Below are 22,135 nucleotides of genomic sequence, written 5' to 3' on the forward strand. Positions count from 1 at the left end.
AAATCCGATGGGCTATGAAGCTAGTTTGTTAAGGACGTCCACTCGAGGTGGGTTCTCAGGTTACAACAGCCGAACGATACAAACAACGATAGGAGTGCAAAGTATAGGAAATGTAAGCAAATCACGAAAAATAAATGCAGAAAATAAATAAAGTATCAGGTCCAAATTACACTAAGTACACCAATTCTCAATCTTGTGCAAGGCAGCAAAAAAAAACAGTCCCCTGACCACACCAAGACAACAACAGTCCCTCCAAAATGAGTTGATCACATCCATTAATCTGCCCTTGTGCTCACACTCGCCAACTTAAGGTTGAAAGCTTTGACGCCGTGAGCCCTGTCCCACGTTGAAGGGAACTTCCGTTTGAGGTCGTGCTGCTGTCGGGGACTTGGCTGAAAGGAAGCCAGATAGATTGATCAATGGGGTTGCCCAAAACCTTTGGAAGATCCGAAACGTGCTCGCCCTGGCGACCAGATGCCCGTCGGTAATTCAATAATTCTGAAGACAAAAACTCGCGTGCTGGAAAGCGTCGCGTGACGCACGATTATTCGTAACTTGTCCATGATGGATTTTTATTCAGCCGATCAATCGGGTGTGTGTTTTATTTGCTACACGGAGAGAGTCCCGTTAATTTATCCGGCCAGTTGTCTTGTCCTATATATATATTTCTATAGCAGAGCCTTATTCCAAGGGGCCCAGAGCTTCGCTCTTCGCGATGCGTGGCGGCGCAACCCCTGTGAGTGGATGCCTCGAATTGGGTCGAGCCCCACTCGCCCCCCCCCCCCCCCCTGTACCGTGCTGCTAGCCAATGGCATAATGACAGCTCGAGGGGGCATCTCGTCAAAGCAAGCCCTGGGCCCAACGAGTCCACCAATGCGACCTCCAATTCGTCTGACTCTCACACACAAGACAAAGATCCCACCCCCACCCCCCACTCCATAGCCTGTACAGGCTGTTGGGGCAAGTGCTGTTAGCAGTGTCGGATAATTATATCGTAGAAGCAAAAGTTGCTACAAATGTAGCTACGGACCCCACACCTTCAAGGGCCCCGCACTTTCAAGGGCCCTGCACTTAAATGCTTTGAAGCTATCGATTCTGGTTCAGTGATTCTGCACTTGCTCTATTACTATAGTACTATACTACCTTCAACTTTTATGAACGACTGGGTGTTTAAGGTTAGCGATTTGTCGTATTATCTGGCTGTATAGCAAATGAAAAAATACAATTACTTTATTATGCAAGTAAAAAATGTGTCTTTTTTAATATTTGTGTATTTCTTTTAATTTAGGGCCCTTTATAATATATGCTACAGGCCCCGCACTATCTTAATCTGGCACTGGCTGTTAGCGAGCACCTATGAAGGCTGGCATGGCACACGAGGGGTTGGGTGGTCAGCACCACGCCCGACCGCCTTTGTCTCCACAGTGGCGATGTTTACACACGCACCAGGCACTTGTTTGAGGCTAAGTCGACCTAGGGGAGGCCCAGGACCAGTTCAGATATTCGTCACTGGCGTTGGCTGTGAGCGAGAATCGAACTCGTGTCACCGGATTCGTAGCGCAGCGCACGGACTGCTACAATACCACCACCACACTCGCGCGTGCGTTCGTTTGTGTTTTGTGTGCCCTTGGCAAGCCGATTCGCTAAGAATGGACCATCCCACCAAGGAGGATGATGATGATGATGATGCCGGTGCTGATGATAATGCTCACAATGAAGCTCAGACTGCTGATGCTAATGATGCCAATACTTCATTTGCCATTGCCGCTGATGATGATGATGATGATACAAAGAGCTGCTGCTCTAACTCAAGCTGTTGCAGCTGATACGGTTCTTTTAGCTGCTGCTGCTTATGTTAAAAGGTAGTGATGATGATGATGGTGGCTATCATAATGATTATTGTGATGGGTCTTTACAAATCTCACTGGCTGGGATGTGAACTCATCATGTCGTGGCGCGGGGGAGGGGGTGGTCGCCCTGCCTATGGAGCCGAATCAAGGGCGGGGGGCGGGGGGCGGGGCAGGCTACGTGTGATTCTAAATGGAGATGGGGGGCTGACGGCTATAAACGCTTGGGGTTATAATTGCCCTCTCCTAATTGCCGCTGCAGATGTCCGCTATTGGGGCCGTGTTTTTGTTCGACTGCCGTGGTGGGAGGGTTATCTGGCACCAGGGGGTGGGGGGAGGGGGTAAAGTGTCACAGTGACACCTTCAGCCCGCCCCGCTAGAATGCAAAACCAAAGACGACAGAGACACCCCCCCCCCCCCCCCCCCCATGCACACTGCTGGGGCAAGTGCTGTTAGCGAGGTAGCACCCTAATGAAGGCACGGGGGGGTGGGTGGCCAACACCACGCCCGGCCGCCTTTGCCTCCCTGGCGGCGATGTTTACACACCGCACAAGGAACACACACACACACACACGCGCGCGTGTGCACGTGCACCCTAACGCACGCGCGCACTCGCACACGCAAGCGATCTTTTCCAAGCCCGCTTATAGCAATGCAATTAACTGGCAAAATGTGTACAGGTAAGGGAGCCTGGCCTTTAGTTATGGCTCCTGGTTCAATGCAAAACTATACAATACCCAACGCAAAATAATCATTAGCGGCATTTCGAAGAATATAACAGTAATACTTGCTGAAACGTGTAATTCCCAGAAGGCAGTGTGGACAATCGGATTTTGTAACAAAATAAATATATACGTGGAGAGACCGATTATCGGATGTTTCTACCGATTGTATTTAGCATAACATTGTCCATGTATGACGCTAACGGTTGCTTCATGTTTGCGTCGATGTTTACAATTTATAAATTTGTGCGGAGACTGAGCGAGGGGAACCGGGCGGCTCGTGTGCGGCGTAGGAGCTCGGTGGAGAGTTGATGCCACGGGGGGAGGGCGGGGGATTATCTTCATCCAGCAGTCGATGGATAACGGCCGTCGATGATGGTTTGTATTGTACGTGTCGTGTGTTCCAGGTCACCCACGGTTTTTCAACCAACTGTCTTGTGGCCTGGACATCATTGGATTGGCGGGGGAGTGGTTGACCTCGACAGCCAACACCAACATGTAAATACGCACGTGTGTGTGTGTGATTGTGTGTGTACGTATAGACCCTTGTCAATCTACTGTTGGATGAGCGCCTCAACCACGGCGTGGCGTTTGTCGCCTGCACAGCGCCCCCCACCAACCTTTGTTTCCCTCTCCCCCCCCCCAGCCACCCCCCTACCCAATGCTGCTGTTTGCACGCCACACCGGGTACAGCTCTCGCTTATGGCCGAGTCAACCTCGTGGGGAAATCCACAACCGTTTATGATGACACTTTATCCCGTCGTCAAAATATTCGCCACTTTTATTAAGTCGCGAGCGGGAATCAAACTCTGGAGGCCGAGTTTGTGGCGATGTGCGCCGACCGCTGCACCACCGCTCCCCTCCTACGCGCTCTCGCAACGCACGGTGAACCTCGCACTCGCCGCGTCACGTCGTCCGCGATGCCGAAAGCCCCTTCGTCGCTGCAGGCAAAGGGCTTTGAATTTAAAATCCCTCTTCGTCCAATTTGCTGGAGCGTGAACGTGTATCAATTAGGCGTTTCATCTCTGGTGGGGTGGGCGGTGTAGGCGGAATGGGGGTGAGGGGGTCATGTGATGGTCGGGGTCGGCCTAACTCCATCGGCAGCAGCAGCATCACTAAGACCACCAAAATCATTATGATCAGCAGCAGTATCATTGACACCACCATCGAAATCATCGTCAGCAATAGCAACAGTAGCAGCATCACTAACACCATCGTCAAAATCATCTAAATTAATTATGGTCAATCCACTGCTGGATTAAAGCCCCCCCCCCCCGCAAATTGTGATGCCAAAAAAATCGGCATCACAATTTCTGAGTTTTGTTTTCCCCCCAAGAAATCAAAATAAGCGCATGTCTCGCGGCAGCAGAGCGGAGTGCGCGCGATGCTTGGCTACGGCCGGGGGGGGGGGAGAAAGAGGGGGGGGGGGAGAAAGAGGGGGCCTGTTAAATAAAACAACCTCCCACAAGCGCTGGGGCGAAGTTTAATGGAGACGAGCGGCAACATTGCTACCGCCCCGGAGGATGACCGATCCTCCTCCTGCTCCTCGTTATCGGGGCTTGATGGGTGGAAACGCGATCGGCTCTGATGTGGCGGCGACTCCAGCCCCCGGTAGTGACGGGGCGGTGGCGGCCGAGCGCTCGAGATCACCCCCCCCACATCCCTCCCCCCACATCCCTCCCTCTCCTCCGTCAGCTCCGTGAGAACAAGGAGAGCGGAATCGTGAAAGATCATGAGCGATGGAGTTGGAGGAATCCGGGTTGGGCTCGTGGCTCCGAGCACCGATCTGAGTGCCGCTGAGAGATTTCGTTCTATTCCGGAGGGGTGGGGTGCGGGGGGGTTGGATTTAGCCGCCCGTGATTTTTAGCCGGGTTCTCAGTCTCAGCGTGGCGAGGGAATTGTGGCGGTCTGAGCTCGGTCACCGATGACTGCACAAAAATAGAGAGAAGCCCCCCCCCCCCCCCCCCCAATCGTTACATTCTTGGCACGTTGGACTGTAATCCTGAGGTCGTTGGTGCGGCAGGTGAAACGTTGATGCAAGTTTCTTAAATTCTCCCCCCCCCCCTCCTCCCTCCAATAGGTCCCGTGTGTGGTGGGGTAAAGTGTGGGCACCTCGATTTTTCCAAAGATGTCGAGTGATAATGGAAGAGTAGGCCCAACACCCTCCATTGGGGGGTGCTCTAGGATTCCGTCTTGTGGAGCCCCCCTTCCTTTCGCCAGTGGCGTGGGAAGGCAATTGCAGGGCTTCACCTTTGCATGTTCCCTAATGCAGTGCAGAACATTGGATGATTTGTCTTCATTGTGTTCGTGCCGAATGGGAGGCCGAGTAATTACAGTGAGCAGGGTTATGCATCCGTGGATGTTGAGTGTGAGATTCGCTGGTTACTGCCCGAGTAGTTCGACTTGGCCTCAATGAGTAGCTGGTGCGGTGTGTGTGTGAAAACAAAGGCGGCCAGGCGTGGTGCTGGCCACCCACCCCCTCGTGCGCTGTGCCGGCTGCCATAGGTGCTTCTCGCTTAACAGCACTTGCCCCGAACAGTCTGTTAAAGGCTACACGGGGGATATCTGACTGCCATAGTGACATCTGGTGGATTCTCATTAAGTCAATCTCAAAGATTAAAACTAATAAGATAGCTCGTCTTTGAATATTCGCCTTTCGGTGAGAGTAAATGATGTCACGGTTGTTGGGCATTCGCCACTGTGCTGCTGTGCACAGCTCGCGGATGCGCGTTGTTTTGGCACGATGTCCGACGTTTCACTCCGCGTGCCCGGGAGCTCCTCGAGGAAGTGATTTTGTACGGCCATGCTGGCGGGGGCGGCGGCTGCTGCTGGTACCATGCCTCGAGTTAACGGAGGCGTTCGTAAGGCGACGGTCATGTTGTGGATCGGTGTGTTTTGTCACCGAAACGTGACGCTCACATCCTCCACACGCATGAAAAATATATCCTGCACGCTGTCCATGCCACAGCCTATGCGATTCCCCCCCCCCCCCTCCCCGAAAGCGTCACCCTGCGGTGGTTTGAACCACCGCCAGAACTGAAAGAGAACTCCACCTCATCCCATATAGAACCATCGTTTCATCCAATACAGAGCCCTCTTCTCATCCAATGTAAACTCATTGACCCATATAATAGTGCCCTAGTGAAAAAAAACAACTCGGTGTAACTATGGCAAGCCTGTGTTCTGTGACGAATGTTAATGCATTTCAATGGGTCTTCGCCAAATAACTGTAAGATGGAAGTAATTTCCCAAGTAACATGAAAAGGTAATTGTAGTAATTTCCTGGTAGATGTTTGGTCTATTATTGTGTCTGTGTTGTGTGTGTGTGTGCACGCATTGAATGTATTGTGGCACAGCGGTGTAAACATCAGTACCGGGGAGACAAAGGCGGCCGAGCATTGTGCTTGGTCACCATGCTCCATAGGTGCTTTATAACAGCACTTGCCCCAACAGTCTGTTAAGGCTATATGGGGGGGGGACCTTTGTCTTTGTAGGTTCACCTATGAGATCGCGCCCGTGTTCGTCCTCATGGAGAAAATCACGCTGAAGAAAATGCGCGAGATCATCGGCTGGCCCAACGGCGATGGCGATGGCGTCTTCTCTCCAGGTCGGCACCTCCCCCCCCCTCTCCCTCCATCTCATCTCCCTCGCGTGTTTGTATGTTGAATTTCTTTCACACCGTACATAGCCAGACATGCTATTTGGGAGGTGCAGGGGAAGGATGGCGAACTAAACACAAAAAGGAGTTTTGAAGAAGTAGATTTTAAAGTGCACAGCTCCCCGGTGGCTTACTTTTTTTAGTTTCGCAAGGCAGAGCGTTCCAGACGGCCCCAGAAGAGGTGATGAAGCCTCTCCTTAGAGTTCCTTTTCCTCGCACCAGCCTCGCTGCCTTCAGTGCTTCCGACGGCCCCATGGCGAGTGGCAAACAGGATCAACGTGGGGGGGGGGGCGAGGTCGTCGGGATGTTCGTCTCCAGCCTGTCCCCTCTCTTGTTCTTCCTCCTCCCCAGCCGGTCAGCCTGCACGGTCCACTCCACCTTCACCGGTCGTAGGTCAGGGGAGTAGTCCGGGTGTCTTCTTCGATTCCTGTTCACCGCTACCGGTTCTTGAGTACCTGGTGCGATTGTGTAAACATCGGCACTAGGGAGACAAAGGCGGCCGGGCGTGGTGTTGGCCACCCAACCCCCCTCGTGTGCTGTGCCGCTCTTCGTAGGTGCTCGCTAACGGCACTTGCCCCTACAGTCTGATAAGGCTATACGGGGGATCTTTGTCTTTGTGTACACAGGGGGAGCCATCAATAACCTGTACGCCGTCATGGCCGCTCGCTACAAGTTCTTCCCGGAGGTGAAGATGAAGGGGATGGCGGCTGTCCCTCAGCTCGTGCTCTTCACCTCCGAGTGTGTGAGTGCCAGCACCGGGCATCTTTTTAGAACGCATTCGACAGCATCGTCAACGGCAAAATAGATTTTTTTAAATTGGATCGCACGAGTGCAATGTTTTTGTTGTATACCCTCTTCCACCCGACCCATGGCCAAGGTCATAAAGTTTGTCACGTGAAGAATTATGAATCGTGATATTGGTCCAGAAAGCCTACGTGTTTTTCAAAGCTTTGCCATGGTAGACCATTGTATAAACAGAAATATTAATCCGTTGGCGGCAGCAGCTGCCTCAGCAGTAGCATCATCATCATAGACATTCACATTATCAACAGGAATATCATCAGCAGCAGCATCTTCACAATCGCCGGCATCATCATTACGCGACGATTATCCCTAATGAGCGGCCCAGCCATCCGTATGATTTGAGCCACGGGGTACAAATACTGTTACAGCAACTTCACTTGCCTGCCCTTGAGAATCGGAACTGGAGTCTGGTTGTGAGTTTTGACCTCCCAGGGGTCAAAATGAGGCTTTAGGTTTGAGGGTTAAACTACTGCACAAGGAGGGGTTCAAATAATATGGAGAAATGTGACCCCGTGGTTAGAATTCTAGGAGGTTAAATATACTTTCGGGCTCGGAGCCCCAAGACACCTTGACCTCCTGGTTGTTGTTGTTGTTGTTGTTGACAGAGCCACTACTCCACCAAGAAGGCAGCTGCCGCGCTGGGGATTGGAGCCGACAATGTCTTTCTCATCAAAGCCGACCAGAGGTGATTTTCTCTCATCCCCTCCCCCCGCGCCTGCCATGCTCTATCCACTGCTCGGCGAGGAACCAGGGTAGGGTTTGGCCGAAGGGTCTCTCCACGTGTCCTGCTATGCCCAGGAATAGTCCTATTGCTGAGGCCGCTCTCATGGACAATCGGATGAAGCTCTGTTTCGTGTCATAAATCTGTCGAGCAGAGATGGTGATTTATAAATTTTCTCCCCCCACTACCGACTCTCGCTTGCCTCCTGCTGTCACGAGCCAATCTCGCACTAGCCACTATCCGCTGGTCACTCTCACCAGGGTGCCACCTGTCCTTGGTTTTCCTAGGATCATCCAGTTGTTGTGGGGGGGGGGGGGAGCTGCCATCCTGGGGAGTCTGCCGGGCTTCCCAGGATATTGCAAGTCCCAGTTTTTTGTCAGTTTCGTCGTAAAGAATAATAATGCACTGCCGTAGACATCGCATTTACATGCAGTTCTCTCCTCTTCCGATAATTGTCAGATATTCTGACGCTTTCCATGACTGTCCCCTTTATTTCCTGTACCTCCTCCTGAAAGGTGGCAACCCTACTTAAAACCCACCCTCCTCTTCCCTGTGCGGAGTCTTGAGTCTCTGGTCCTACCTGCAGAGACTCGCATTTCAAGGCACCAAGTTGCGCTTTTATCCAAGAGGCTTTGGAAAGCGAGCAAGTGTTGTGCGTGCTGTGGCCCAGTGCATTTTTTATTTTCTTCAAATCGAGAGAGCTGGGTTGTGGTGTTTTCACACAGGGGGAAGATGGTTCCTGCTGATCTGGAAGCCAAGATCATCGACTCAAAGAAAAAGGTTCGTTTAATTTTTGTTTGCAAATTTTTAAATCGAGAAATTGTAGCAACATGTGTGTGGATCAGGGGCCTAGTGGTTTGGCGCGCTGCACCACGAACCCGGCGATCAGAGTTCGATTCCCGCTCACGGCCAAAGCTAGCGACGATTATTTTTCTTTGGGTCCTCTGGTTTATCCCCTCCACTTTTTAGAATCAAATTGGCTGCTATAAATGTCCACATGATAAGCCACGTGTTGAGCCGATCATTTGTGATAACCAGGTTGCTTTGGAAAAAGAGCTACATAGCTCAGTGGGCCTTACCTAGTAAAATAAAAATTAAAAAGTTTTTTTTCTTTTTCGTTTTTTGGACCTCGACATTGACCTCGAGCTCCTGAAAGTGCTGCTGCTGCGGTGACGCGTGTGAGCGTAGAGGAGGGGGATCCTGACCGGTGCGTGTGCGGTGCGCAGGGGATGGTGCCGTTCTTTGTGAGCGCCACGGCTGGCACCACGGTGTACGGCGCCTTCGATCCGCTCCACGACGTCGCCGACATCTGCCAGCGCCACAACATGTGGATGCACGTCGACGTGAGCGCCGCTCGCCCACCACGTCGCTCGCCCCCACCACGCCACTCGCCCACCACGTCGCTCGCCCACCAGGCCACTCGCCCACCACGTCGCTCGCCCACCGCGCCACTCGCCCACCGCGCCACTCGCCCACCACGCTCACCCACCACACCGCTCGCCCACCACGTGCCGCCACTCCTGCGTCCCTCTCGCCACAAATGCCGCACGACACCACATTCATCAGTCTTGCTGACCCGCCCCTACTAGACATCTGTGAAAGAGCTTCATAGCTCATCGCATTCCTCCAGGATACACGAAGATTCTGATTTTGACCGGTCGCCAATGCACCACGCTCACCACTAAACTACACTCGCCACTACACCTCACACTTAATGCTTTACTCGCCGCTATTCCACACTCGTCGTTATATTTGATACCCGCCAGTGGTTGGTAATATACCAAGCTCGCCACTATTACGACGCTACACTCACCACTAAACCACCCTGCTCACTACGTACTCTGCCACTCTATACTTAGCACGTTCATTATTACGCTTGATTACCTCGGTAAGCCTCGCTGAGGCCTCATGGCTCTCTTTCAACAGGGTCCTGCCAAGTTTTCACAGCATTGGCAGATAATTGCTCTGTATATAATTCCCGAGTAAATTGGCAAACAGACTTTGTAGACTTGCCACGACCATCCCACCATGCTCGCTAAACGGCACTTGGCCCCAGCAGTCTAAGGCTACACGGGGGGGGGGGATCTTTGTCTTTGTTTGTGCCAGGCGGCGTGGGGAGGTGGACTGCTGATGTCTCGCAAGCATCGCCACAAGCTCAATGGAGTCGAGAGGTCGGTGTTTGGCGTGTCACTGCCTTGCTCGCGATTAATTTAAGTTTTTTTACCAGGTATTGCCCACTGAGCGTATATCGCTATTTTTCAGAAGCCACTTGGCCAACAATGATAGCTCGACAAAAAAAGTGGCTTATGTGGAGGGAAACACCGGAGGAGCTAGAGAAAAATCCAGAGAACCTGCAAACTCCAATTTATACAGGCGTCGGGATCAAACACGCGATCTCCTGCATACGAGGCGAGGTAGTTAACGTCTCGCCACCATGGCGTGATTCCTTTCCTGCGGATGCCACGGTCAGCAGCAGCACCACTGGACTTGCACTCCAGGGGTCGCCGGTTCGATTCCATCTCCCGGCGCGGCAGTTGAAACTGATGAAACAGGTTTATTCAAATCCCTCGGGCCCCCTCTCTCCACCCAGCGGTAAATAAACCAGACTGGGGTGTTATTATCTCGGCTTGTAAGGCCCCAATTGAGCTCGGTCAGCTCTGTTACACAAGGAATACCAACCGGATTCAATCACAGTCTATCGAAAAATCGTGTGTGTTTTTGAGGTCTTCTTCTTTGTACGGCTGACCTCAAGATGCTGAGTAACAGCTACAATGTCACGTTCAGGTGGTCAAGCCAGACAACAACCACGTCAGGAGCAGCGGGCTGTATCGCCGTGATGACGTCTCCTTCGTATTTGTGGAATGGGGCATCGCGTTGTTGTACGTTCTGTTCCCGATGACCCCACAATCGCACACTACTGGAGAGTTTTTAATTCTCCATTTGTGCCGTGGTTTGTACGGATGTGGTTTACGGTGAAACCATGAGCTTCGTGCGAGACCAAAACCCCAGGGGTCTTTCTGCGTCGGCCCTTTCACGAAGTGTTTTGTGTCATTTTGAACTCCAGAGTTACCGAGCCCCGTGGGCCCAAACAGACGTCAAGTGGCCTGGCAACCAACGGCCACGTCGGATTTGTACGAAATAAGAGTGGACGTGGGCAGGTGCTCCAAATCGGGGGCAAGCACATTTATTGTGGTTAATAGTAATCTTGTAAAGAACAGCACCGTCACTCTGTAAACTGCACCAGCATGTGTGTCACACGCAGAAATTATTCCGAGTCGCCATTAACCACGTGGCTGGTGTATCCAAGTGCGGTTATTCAATAACCCTGCCAGCCGCCTACAGGCCCGCCTCAGTCATCACATGCTGCTGTACACACATGCATTGATGCACTGCACAGCACATCAGGACTTTCACAGAACCACACTTTACTCCCTTGCTGCTGCACAAGGATATAATTAAAAGAGTGATCCATTCCTAATGTGCCACACAAGGCTTTGTATGAACTCACAATTGTCGTGTGTTTTGACGTGTGGTTGGTTTGTTTACGTTGTGTGTGTGTGGTGTGTGCAGTGTGTGGGTGTCACTGTTTATTTACTCTGCGGGCGTGTGGCGTTTCTGCTGTGGGCGCGTTGTGTTGACGCGCTGTGCGGTGTCTGAGTTGTGGCCACTTTGTTTTGACGCTGTGGCAGGGCGAACTCTGTGACCTGGAACCCCCACAAGATGATGGGGGTGCTGCTGCAGTGCTCGGCTATTCTAGTCCGTGAAGAGGTGAGAGATGCACGCTTCGCCCCCCCCTCCTCCGTCACCATCAACACGATCAGCGACACGATCATCGGCAACAGCACAGTATCAATTGGAGCAAAACGCCTGAAAGGTGCGCAGAGAAGCTTGGAATCGCAGAAAGAGGAACGCGTGGATTAGAGACAATACCCCAGGTTCAAAACTGTTTTAAATAATGATGGAGTGGCAGCCGAGGGATGGAACGAGTGGTGTGAGATCGGTTGGTGAGCAGGAGCGAGGTGGATTGTCGCATCGCAGAAGCGCGAAAGGTGGCGACTGCTTGCGGAGGCCTTCATCCAGCAGTGGATTGACCATGATGATGTTGATGGGGGGGGGGGGGGGATAGTGTAGCGGTTAGCGCGCTGCGCTATGAACCTGACAACCCGAGTTCGATTCCCGCTCACGGCCAACACCAGTGACGATTATCTGAACCGGTCCTGGGCCTCCCCTAGGTCGACTCGGCCTCAAATTAGTACCTGGTGTGTAAACATCGTCACCAGGGAGACAAAGGCGGTCGGGCGTGGTGCTGGCCCACCCACCCCCTCGTGTACCGTTCCGGCCTTCATAGGTGCTCGCCAACAGCACTTGCCCCTAGTCTGTCAAGGCTGCACGGGGGATCTTTGTCTTTATATCTATGTCTCTGCCGGTTCTCTGGAATCTCATCTACTCGGCCGCCCCCCACCCCGCCCCCCACCCCGCCCCCTTCCCCTGGACGTGTCTTGGTTTTCCCCGCGTCTCCACTGACAGGGCTTGCTGCAGGGCTGCAACAAGATGTGCGCCGGGTACCTGTTTCAGCCCGACAAGCAGTACGACACGTCATACGACACGGGCGACAAAGTGATCCAGTGCGGCCGCCACGTCGACATCTTCAAGTTCTGGCTCATGTGGAAGGCCAAGGTTTGGGGACGCTCCCAACGCACTGCACGCGCACACACAGAGACCTCCCCTTATAGCCTTAACAAACTGTTAGCGAGCACCAAATGAAGGCCGGAATGGTGCGCGAGGGAGGTGAGTTGCCAGCACGGCGCCCGGCCGCCTTTGTCTCCCCAGTGGCGATGTTGACACACTCATTTGAGACCTGTGTCGACCTAGGGGAGGCCCGGGACCGGTTCACATTCGTTACTGATGCTGGTCTTGAGCGGGAATTGAACTCTGGTCGCTGGGTTTGTAGCGCAGGACGCTAACCGCTACACTGCCGCGTACAGGCACGCACATTGTGCGCACACGCACCCTACCAGGCATGTAAATCCTAACCCCAAATCAAGTCAAAGTGATTCCTTGCTCAAATAAGCATTGAGGTGGGACCCATCTCCTGTTTGTAGCCCTGAGCCAGTGGCAGAAACTCCACTTTCCTTTGGAGAAGTTAGCGATTGGGTGAAAATTCCCCTCCCTCCTTCCCACCAGAAGGTTTTGTGAAAATTAGGATTATCACCGGTGCTAAGCGCCATCCTTTACCCCGCATTACGAGCTACCTGAGCAATAGGTGGGGCTACCTGTGAAGTGGGCGGGGTTGACAGGGTTGGACGGGGCTATGTAAAAGTAGGTGGGGCTGGCATACGGGGAGGCACGACCAGCCCACGATGTGGCTTTTAGTTGAGCATCCCTGAAATGTGTAGTACCTTTTTTTTAGCCAATCCACAACGTGCATATTGTCGGCGTTGTTAATTGTTGTGTGTGTACGTGTGTGCGTGTGTGTGTACCCAGGGCACGGTTGGGTTCGAGGCTCAGATCAACAAATGCCTGGACCTGGCCCAGTACCTGTACAGGACCATCAAGAACCGAGAGGGATACGAACTCGTCTTCCAGGGAGAGGTAAGCATGGGGTGGCGTGGGGGGGAGAGTCCTGAGTAGGGGGGGGGGAATCGAGATTCAGGATTGCATCGAAGTTTTGCATGCACGGCCGCGATTTTTTTAAAGTTGTATGCATGGACGTGTCTGTGTGTGTTTAGCCAGGCCTTGATAGGTGCTACTTGTGAACGGCACTTGCCCCAGCAGTCCTGTCAAGGCTATACGCGGGGGATCTTTGTCTTTTTCTTATGTTTAGCCGGAGCACACGAACGTGTGTTTCTGGTACATACCTCTGAGCCTGCGAGGGATGCCTGACGGGGAGGAGAGGAGAGCCAAGCTCAGCAGGGTGAGTGTGGGACCCCAAGTTCACATCAGCAGCATCGCAACCAGTAACCGCCACGCAATACCCCCAGTGCCATCAGCATTGGCAGCATCACCACCAGCACACGCTAATATTACCACCGGCACTACTGGCACTACCACCGATGATGCCAGCATGATCCACATGAATTGTATGATGCATTGATAACGGCATCCCAATCGCAACAACCGGCACTACCATCTCCACCGGTACCACCAGCAACTAGCGTCACCACCACTACCCACGCTGTGATGGAGCTGTTTGCGTTGGCGTCGGTGCAGGTCGCGCCCAAGGTGAAGGCGCGCATGATGGAGGCGGGCACCACCATGGTGGGCTACCAGCCGCAGGGGGACAAGGTCAACTTCTTCCGCATGGTCATCTCCAACCCGGCCGCCATGCAGTCCGACATCGACTTCATGCTCTCCGAGATCGAGCGTCTGGGCCACGACCTGTGAGGGCAGGAGGCAGCCCTGCCCTGCTGCTGCCCCCCTCAACCTCCCACGCTGCCCCCCCCCCCCCACCGTGGTGCTGCCACCCACCAATAGGGCCCCTAGGTTTGCCAGCGCTGCTTCCATGGCTTGGCGAGAGGAGGTGTGTGTGCTGGATGTGGAGTTCCGGGTGCGGAAATATTTTCCGGGGTTCCTGACCCGAACAGAACCGGGTAGAGGTTTAGCTCTGGCTGCTCCCATGAATGCCAGCCGGGTGTAGTACTTCAGCGCTGCCCCTCCTACGATACATCTTCACCCCCCATCGCCATCCACTCTCGATGAAACCTCATCGTAGCACCTCTTTCCGTGTGCCACCCATCTTCGATAAATCTTGTATTGCCGCCTTTCTGAGTATTTCCCAAAAACTGTTCGACTGCCACCCAAAGTGCTTCCCTTCCCCGTTAGAAACATCTCCGTGGCACTCTATCTCCCCGTGGCCGCCCGTCCTGTGATTTAAATCTTTCGAGCATCCCCTCGCTTGGTGCTTCCCTTCCCAGAGCTGCCCCCCCCCCAACCACCAGCCCCCGTTCTCTGGGAAGCCGTATCGTGCCCCCCACACAGACACAGTGCTTCCCTTTCAGCGCCACCCCTTCTAAGAGCTGCCTTTTGCTAAGCTTTCTACAGCCACCACCTTTACTCCATACGCAGTCCAGCGGCGTCACACGGGCGACATGCCAAATCCATCTCGACTGGCTGCGACTATTCCATGCGCGGAGTACCGTAACTCAGATCGGAGCTGCAACGCGCTGTTCCACACAATGCATCGCAGGTGCCACACGCTCAATCACTCTGCTGCCACTTCTCCCCCACCCGCCTCTATCCCCATTTGATGCCCACTCCAATAATTTTCTGAGTAAATCGGCAATATAAATCTTCTTCTGCGCCATGGGATGTGAAAAGAGCGGCTCAAATTTTGAACAAACGATACGTCTTGTAATTTTCGTTTCAATTTGACAGATCGCTGAACGTGGCACGAGCGTCGGCACTTGTGTACGTATGAGAAATTACGCTGAGCGAAAGAAGGAAAAAAAATACTTCTCTAAATCACACGCACGAGGGAGGGATGTCCCGACCTTGTATAGCGGTGAGCACGCTGGACTTATTAGCCAGAGGTCACCGGTTAGATACGATCTCCCGGCGGGGGGCATTGGAAACGACAATGGAGCAACTTTTTTTTTAAACCTCCGTTGCCTCTGTACACCCCAGTGCTACGAGAATTGGTTCACTGATCAGCGGCTCGACTGCGCTGGAATCCAATTTTGGTGACTCTTCCCACTTTGTCCCGAGGACATCCGGTCAAATGACCGTGTTACAAGAGGCCGTTCCCTGGCAGCAGCGAAGTGAGCAAAAGAGTTGTAGTCCTGCGTATTTACCTTTTTTTTGTTTTTCCAGTCTTCATGTTGCGTTCACATGTTCTTGTCACCTCTCACGGCTACCCGTCTCTTTTCATTGTCGATCCAGCCAGGGGCAGGCTGCTGTTGTAAACGCACATTCCCTCCTGGTGGACCTTGCTCGCTGGACACCGACAGCCTTCTCTCATGTCCTGTAGCATGTACTACACGTGTACACTCTCTTCGGGGTGGCACAACAGATGCGTTGCTTGCCTCACGCTGCCGCTAGCCAATCTCACACTCGCCCCGATCCACTGGCCACTTTGACGTACGGTTTGCCGCCTGTCCTGATCGTCCACTTGCTGATGGAGGCAGCCATCAAAATCAACATCCTTGATTCCAATTTTGTTTTGAAATGCCCAGCGACGATCACAAATTGCTGTAGGTAATTGCAGGAAAATAGGTTCCATTATGTATACATATGCAATCGAACTTCGCTCTTGAACTCAACCCTATTACCCGTGGTTCTTATTACTCCCAGGACCTATAGAATTTACGAAAACTCCTATTATCCGCAGCCCCATTGTTCCTATTGGTCACGGTTACCGGCTGTTTTTCTTGTCCTGCATGGCACGGCTTTCTATTATCCACACATTTTTCGCGAGTTTCCATCGGCAAATTAAACCCGTTCGCAATAATCCCGTTTTTTGGGGTTGTTGCCTGCAACAGACGAGTGGAGTCAAATTTGGGGACTACATCCCCCGATAACAGCTCCTGCGTTCCCAGTAAACGTGCAACGTTGACCCAACGTTGGGGCCCAAACCTTGCACGTCTTGCTGGCTTGTTCATAAACTCGCATCGCAAAAGGAGGTTCTCCGTACCTCTTTCAGTCTCGCAGGTTTCCAGTGTGTAACCTTTTTGTACATTCGTTTGGTTGAAATGAGGGCCAAAGATTTCCGATGATTTTGAAATAGATGATGAGATCTTGCGATAAACGCTTTGAACAACAATCTACTCCGATGTTTTGTTTTTTAAAGACGGAAAGTAAATTAACAAAGAAGCACAGGGCAATACGCAGCAATGTTGTATGCTCACAGCATGTGCATTAAACTATATATCATAATTCAACTGAAATAGCATTCGGGTTCTAGTGAAGACAACTCGAGCGTGTCACGCAGATGTCTATGGAGAGGGGAGATAGCGCCTCTGTGCGGTGTCACGGGGCAATTGTAAGGAAGGGTTTGGCTGCTTGATGGCAGGTGGAGGGTCCCGTTCAGGGTTAGTGGGGAGCGGTGGTGTAGCGGTTAGCGCTACGCTCTACTGCGAAACTTGGCGGACCCGAGTTAGATTCCCGCTCACGGCACAACACCAGTGATGATTATCTGAACCGGTCTTGGGCCCTCCCCTAGGTCAACTCGGCCTCCAAATGAGTGCCTGGTGCGGTGTGTGAACATCGCCACTGGGGGAGACAAAGGCGGCCGGTGCGTGGTTGTTGGCCACTCGCCCTTAATAGGTGCTCGCTAACAGCACTTGCCCCAACAGTGTTACAGGCTATAGGGGGGACCTTTGGCTGCACCGCTGGTGTTGGATGGGGACAGCGATGCTGCGACAGAATTGGCAGCAGCTCGAGGTCGAGTGTGAATGTCACCCATCTAGCAACTATTCGATTTGGCTGACTAAAGGGGAACGGTCTCCTCCGTTACTTTACACAAACTTTCGTTTGTTATTTTGAAATAAAGTGTATTTTGTTGCAATAACAACCTCCCCCCCCCCACCACCCCCACAATGGTTCTATTTTCTTCGCAGGCTAATTAAGTAAGCCTCGGAGGGGCCCCATGATTTCTCACCTCGAGCTTGCCCGCTTTGAGACGGCTGTCATGTCCCGGGGCTTCTCGAGGTGATGTAAGAGGTAGCAAAGAACGGGGGCCTATCTCAAGTGTAGCAGGCTTTGGCTCTAAATGGGTCTCTGTGTGGTAGTAAACACTAAAAAGAAAAATCAGTATTTAGCAAAGTACGAAGCAACGACGTTTTAGCATCAAACGTTGCAACACAAACTGCGCAGTGAGAATTCGTGACCTTTGTCGACCTCCAACGTGCGTGACCCCCCCGCTGCCCCACGTGGTGTTCTTTGTGAGTCTGTGTGCCCCCCCCCCCCCATCATCATCATTCGTGTGCCCGTGTGGTTACAGGGTGTTTTCAAGACCGTCGTAGTTTTCACACCGTTTTTGGTCCCCTACCCTTCGCGTCCCCCCCCCATCCCCTCCCCTCCCACCAACCTCTCCTCCCACTCGGTCGCTCGGTGTCTCGTCCGGTGCTGTCAACTCTGCGACGCTGTCGCCTTTGACGATTTGATGCGCGAACATTTCGATTGTGTTTTGCGTGTCGGGTTTGCCAACGGCAAGACAAAAGCGGTGTTCGATTTTTTTGTGTCGAAGCGAACGAGCGACAAAACTTTTTCCCGCGGAGCGATTTTTGAGTTTGTGTCCAGGTGGCGTGTGGCTTTGTTTTGAAGGTTTCCCGTGTTAGCACTTCTTCGTAAATTGCCAGGTGATAAGACTTTTGGAAGGGTCTTTCTCGCGACTTTGTGAAGTTTTTTTTTCGTTCGTTTTTGGTGATTCTCCACTTGTCAGGGAGAGTTGGCAACGCCGGTCTTTTCGGGGCACCCCACACCCCCCCCAATGTCGCGTCCCCCTGTGTGACCTTGCGTGACCTTGCGTTGTGTGGCACCAAATAGCAATAGTGGTGGGTTGTAGCTATTAACTGTTTCTCGCTGTTAAGAACTGATTTTTCTCTCGAACAAATTGCACTCGAGTTTAAGAATATATATAGATTGTGTATATATATAAACCGTATATTGCTGTGATTTGCGATGTAACTGAATGAAATGACGAACAACCCTGTAGCTTTATGGATTGTTGGGGGGGGGGGTGGAGGAGGTTAATGTTATGTCAGCAGTGAAAACACAAACACCCCCCCCCCCTCATCTTTCCCCACCATCTACCCCGAAACGACAACCAACTTTGTCCACTCAACCCAACTTTACGAGCACCTCCAACTGAAATGTAACCAACGCAGAGTGGAGTCAAACGGGTTCAGCCGTGCATGGCAGTCCCCCCCCCCCACCACCCTCATTCACAAACGAGTTTATCCTGCCCGTACCGCCGTGGTTGTTGGGCACGTGTCGCTTCCGAAGAAGCTCTCCGGCACGTGGCACGACCCTCAAACGCGCGCAGGAGGGATGACCACCACCACCAACAACAGCTACAGTTGAGTCATCACGGTGGCAACACAAACACAAAAAACACACATCAACCGCCCATAGCAGAGCTGTGGGCCTACAATAACACGCGCGGACAAAATCTCGTTCGGCTTCCCTCGACTTGCCAACATTTCACGTTCCGCGTGAGGTTTGAAAACCTCTCCTCCTCCTCCTCCGACCTTGCATTGCGAATCGCCTCCATTCACGTGCATGGCTCCGAGTTGACACGCGATTCAATTGCACGTGCAAACCCGCGTGTCTTCGCAGCGAGTGTGTGACGGCCGCTCTCTCTCTCTCTACTTTCAGAGGTACAGACAAGGTTCACGCTCGTTGCGGTTGTTTTAAAACAAGCAGCGGTAACTTTCATAGACAACAAACCTAATCTACAACCAGGGATGGGAACCACCGGGTGTGTGTGTGTGTTGTCGTGCCGAAGAAGACTTGACGCTATTTTGTCAATAACGCTGTTTTGTTGGGAGGTCAAACAAAAATACCCCCCCCTTCTAGTACCCAATTAGTACGGCTCCGATGCTTGTACTGTCGTGATGGATAAATAACAACAAAAACGGCGAAACATTGCCGTTTCAATGCGGTAGGCCTCCAAGAACCTCTGGCCGTACGAAATGAAGTCTGGGATTTTGGCCCACGCATCATAGTTTCCAATACTGCCCTCTCTGTTAAAGCGCCGTTCAATCTCCGAAATCTACTCAACTAGATCGCTAATTCCATCACGCGTGAAGATTTACAAACGTTCACTACGCATATACTACCCCAGTGTTTATACCAAGTAATGCAAACATCCATTCCAGTCATAATTAAAGAGTTTTTTTTTGTTTTGGGTTAGATCGCATAAATATAAATGCGTCGTTTGTAATAGCCTACGTGTTTAACAAGAAATTCGCGACCAATATCCATTCTAGAGGTTTTTGGGGTTAATTGCTGAATTTATGAATAAATATAAATGCATCGTTCCACGACCACCACCCGGCACGGCCAATTAATCAGGTTTGTCGCGTAAACAAAAACGTGCTAATTAGTTACCACTTCAGCACACAACACACGCCGTTTACAATTCGAGTACCGTCACGTCTCGCTGGTGATGACAGCCATCTCATTTACCGATTCCTCGTCTCTCCACCCGGCAGTACAAATCGGTGGGTCCGAAGGTGGCGTGTGGAGGAGTTTAAAGCGGTGGGGTATTATATTCCAACACGTCCGGTCAACGTGGAAGAGTAGACCAAAAAAAACAATCCCCCACCCTGTTGAGTTTCCTCTCGCGTGGAGTGGCCACTTTTCCGTCAGTGGCGTAAGCTCGCAATTGCAGGGCTGCGCCTTTAACCGTAAATGTTATTATCACAGTTGACTTTGTACTCGTGAATAGCCACCACCGTGTTCCCCGCTACAGTTCTACTGAAGTGAACGAGCAGGTTGTGTTACACGGGGCCGGATTCAGGCACGGGGCTTTAGGGGACGCGGCCCAGGGGGCTCTCCGTCAGCTGGAGGGCCTCCAGAGAAGGAGTGAAAAGTTATTTCAGTTGTGAACGCTGAATTGTATTTTTTTTAGCCTTGTAGAAATACTATTTGTTTATCTTTAATTTTGTTTTCCTTTTGGAAATATTACTGGGGGCCTCGCAGTACCTGTAGCCGAGCGGGGGGCCTACAAATCTTAATCCGGCCCTGGTTGTATATTGGGACTGGACCTACAGTAAAGAAGGAATCTATTGCGGTCGCAGTATTTACAACAATGTATCTCGCCAGACGTTATGATAACAACGTGCAATGTTTGACCGTGACCCCCCCCTACTCCCAGCGCTGGGTGTGTAAAGTTGTGATGGTCTCCCCCGTGTGTGCCGTCTCCCTGCCCACCCACTCCACTAATCCTAACCCCCGCCAATAGGTGTGTCCTTAGGTGCTTACAATAGATGTGGGTGTGTTTACACGCTTGTGCTTTGTAGATCAATCGGTGTGTGTGTACACAGTCGCTTTAAAAATGTTCGGGTTAAACAAACACAAGTCCAGTGCTTAATTCTTGTGACGGCAGAAATGCCCTCTTTTAGAACGCTTTGAGAAACATTCCACGTTCCTATGGCAGGGGCAAGTATATTATTAATGAATGCGAAGACGACAGCTGGGTATTTCCCTGACAGAGTGGTGCTTATTTTACTGGCAATGGGAGGATGATAATGATGATGATCTTTGTTTTTGATGATGACTGATGATGACTGATAATGGTTGATGGTTACGGTGATGATAAGTTTACGCCGTTCTGGATTGGAACTCTCATTTCAAAGCTCGATTCGAATCAAATGGAGAGACCAAACACTGACACCCATACAGAGTCGCGGGGCAATGCTTTATCGATTGTCCATTTTAATATAGAGTGCGTTTCACGACGCGCGTGTCGAATCACGCCTCCCTAAGAATTATATTCGTGTAAGCTTGTTAAGTAATAATGGTTTAACATTTCCCCTGCTGCCGCTAGTGGCAGCATTCGCCCACAGTGTTGTACAAAAATACGTGATTGTAGTCGATCCGCGTTCTTGCATTTGTGAAGGACTTGGCTGCTTGAGATTTTTAGTCGGGGTTTTTCGCACATAGGAGAACCATTTGGTACCCAGAGAAAACCTTATCGTATGATAGGGGAAAAATCCGTCAAACCTACTTGCTGTACTTCTATATAATTGTCCACCGTATAGCGCTGCTGGATTGGAGCTGCCAAACAACTTGCGACCTGACGCTCTGGATTGCAGGCGTATGCCACCACAATGTATACATAACTAGTAATATAATAACGTACTGCAATAATACAACATGCCTCTGTCAATCCACTGCTGGATGAAGGCCTCCCCATACCCTAACACGGTTTTCATCCCATGTGCAATTTGTCAAATACCTTGAAATCGGGTCCATTTCCAAAAGGTTTAAACCGTCAGTCGGACGGTTCATGCCTTACTTCCGCAACAGTAATACAGAAGTACAATTTAAAGATATACAGCATCTAATTGCAGCTCAAACTTAGTCCCGTTTCAGTTCAATCGTTGTCAATGTCTATTTGGCCACGCATAATAACTACTAGACACTTTATATACGTTTATCGGGAATGAATAATAATCGTAATTATAAACCTTACCACGCCGTAATAGGTTGAACAGTGATCACTCTGTTCGGAGCACGTAGGTGCTGACAAGGTTTACGAGATTTCGATTTAAAGCTTTCGTGACTGCAGGGATTAATCTTCTTGGTTCTTTCGGTAAAGTCACGCAGAAGGGAAGTAATAAAATAATAAAAACAAAACATAACAAAATAATTCTCACGACGTTTCGGCCACAACGCAAGCAGCCGTCCTCACCTGAGAATTATTTTGTTATGTTTTGTT

The 22,135-nt window shown here is 51.5% G+C and overlaps 1 protein-coding gene across 1 annotated transcript in view; it reads left to right on the forward strand.

The window, feature by feature from the left end:
• Positions 1–22,135, forward strand: part of GAD1 (glutamate decarboxylase 1) — a 57,044-nt gene that overhangs the window by 32,023 nt on the left and 2,886 nt on the right. The window contains exons 6-17 of the mRNA XM_061563464.1: positions 2,977–3,067; positions 6,064–6,176; positions 6,854–6,969; positions 7,637–7,716; positions 8,478–8,532; positions 8,979–9,095; positions 9,859–9,923; positions 11,442–11,520; positions 12,280–12,429; positions 13,237–13,344; positions 13,577–13,666; positions 13,963–21,947. Of these exons, the coding sequence (XP_061419448.1) occupies positions 2,977–3,067; positions 6,064–6,176; positions 6,854–6,969; positions 7,637–7,716; positions 8,478–8,532; positions 8,979–9,095; positions 9,859–9,923; positions 11,442–11,520; positions 12,280–12,429; positions 13,237–13,344; positions 13,577–13,666; positions 13,963–14,136 (1,238 nt within the window). The 3' untranslated portion in view covers positions 14,137–21,947. The remainder of the gene's footprint in view (positions 1–2,976; positions 3,068–6,063; positions 6,177–6,853; positions 6,970–7,636; positions 7,717–8,477; positions 8,533–8,978; positions 9,096–9,858; positions 9,924–11,441; positions 11,521–12,279; positions 12,430–13,236; positions 13,345–13,576; positions 13,667–13,962; positions 21,948–22,135) is intronic.

Source organism: Lethenteron reissneri, chromosome 31 (assembly GCF_015708825.2).
Source record: "Lethenteron reissneri isolate LAM-NWPU_2019-01 chromosome 31, ASM1570882v1, whole genome shotgun sequence".
NCBI classification, from domain to species: Eukaryota; Metazoa; Chordata; class Hyperoartia; order Petromyzontiformes; family Petromyzontidae; genus Lethenteron; species Lethenteron reissneri.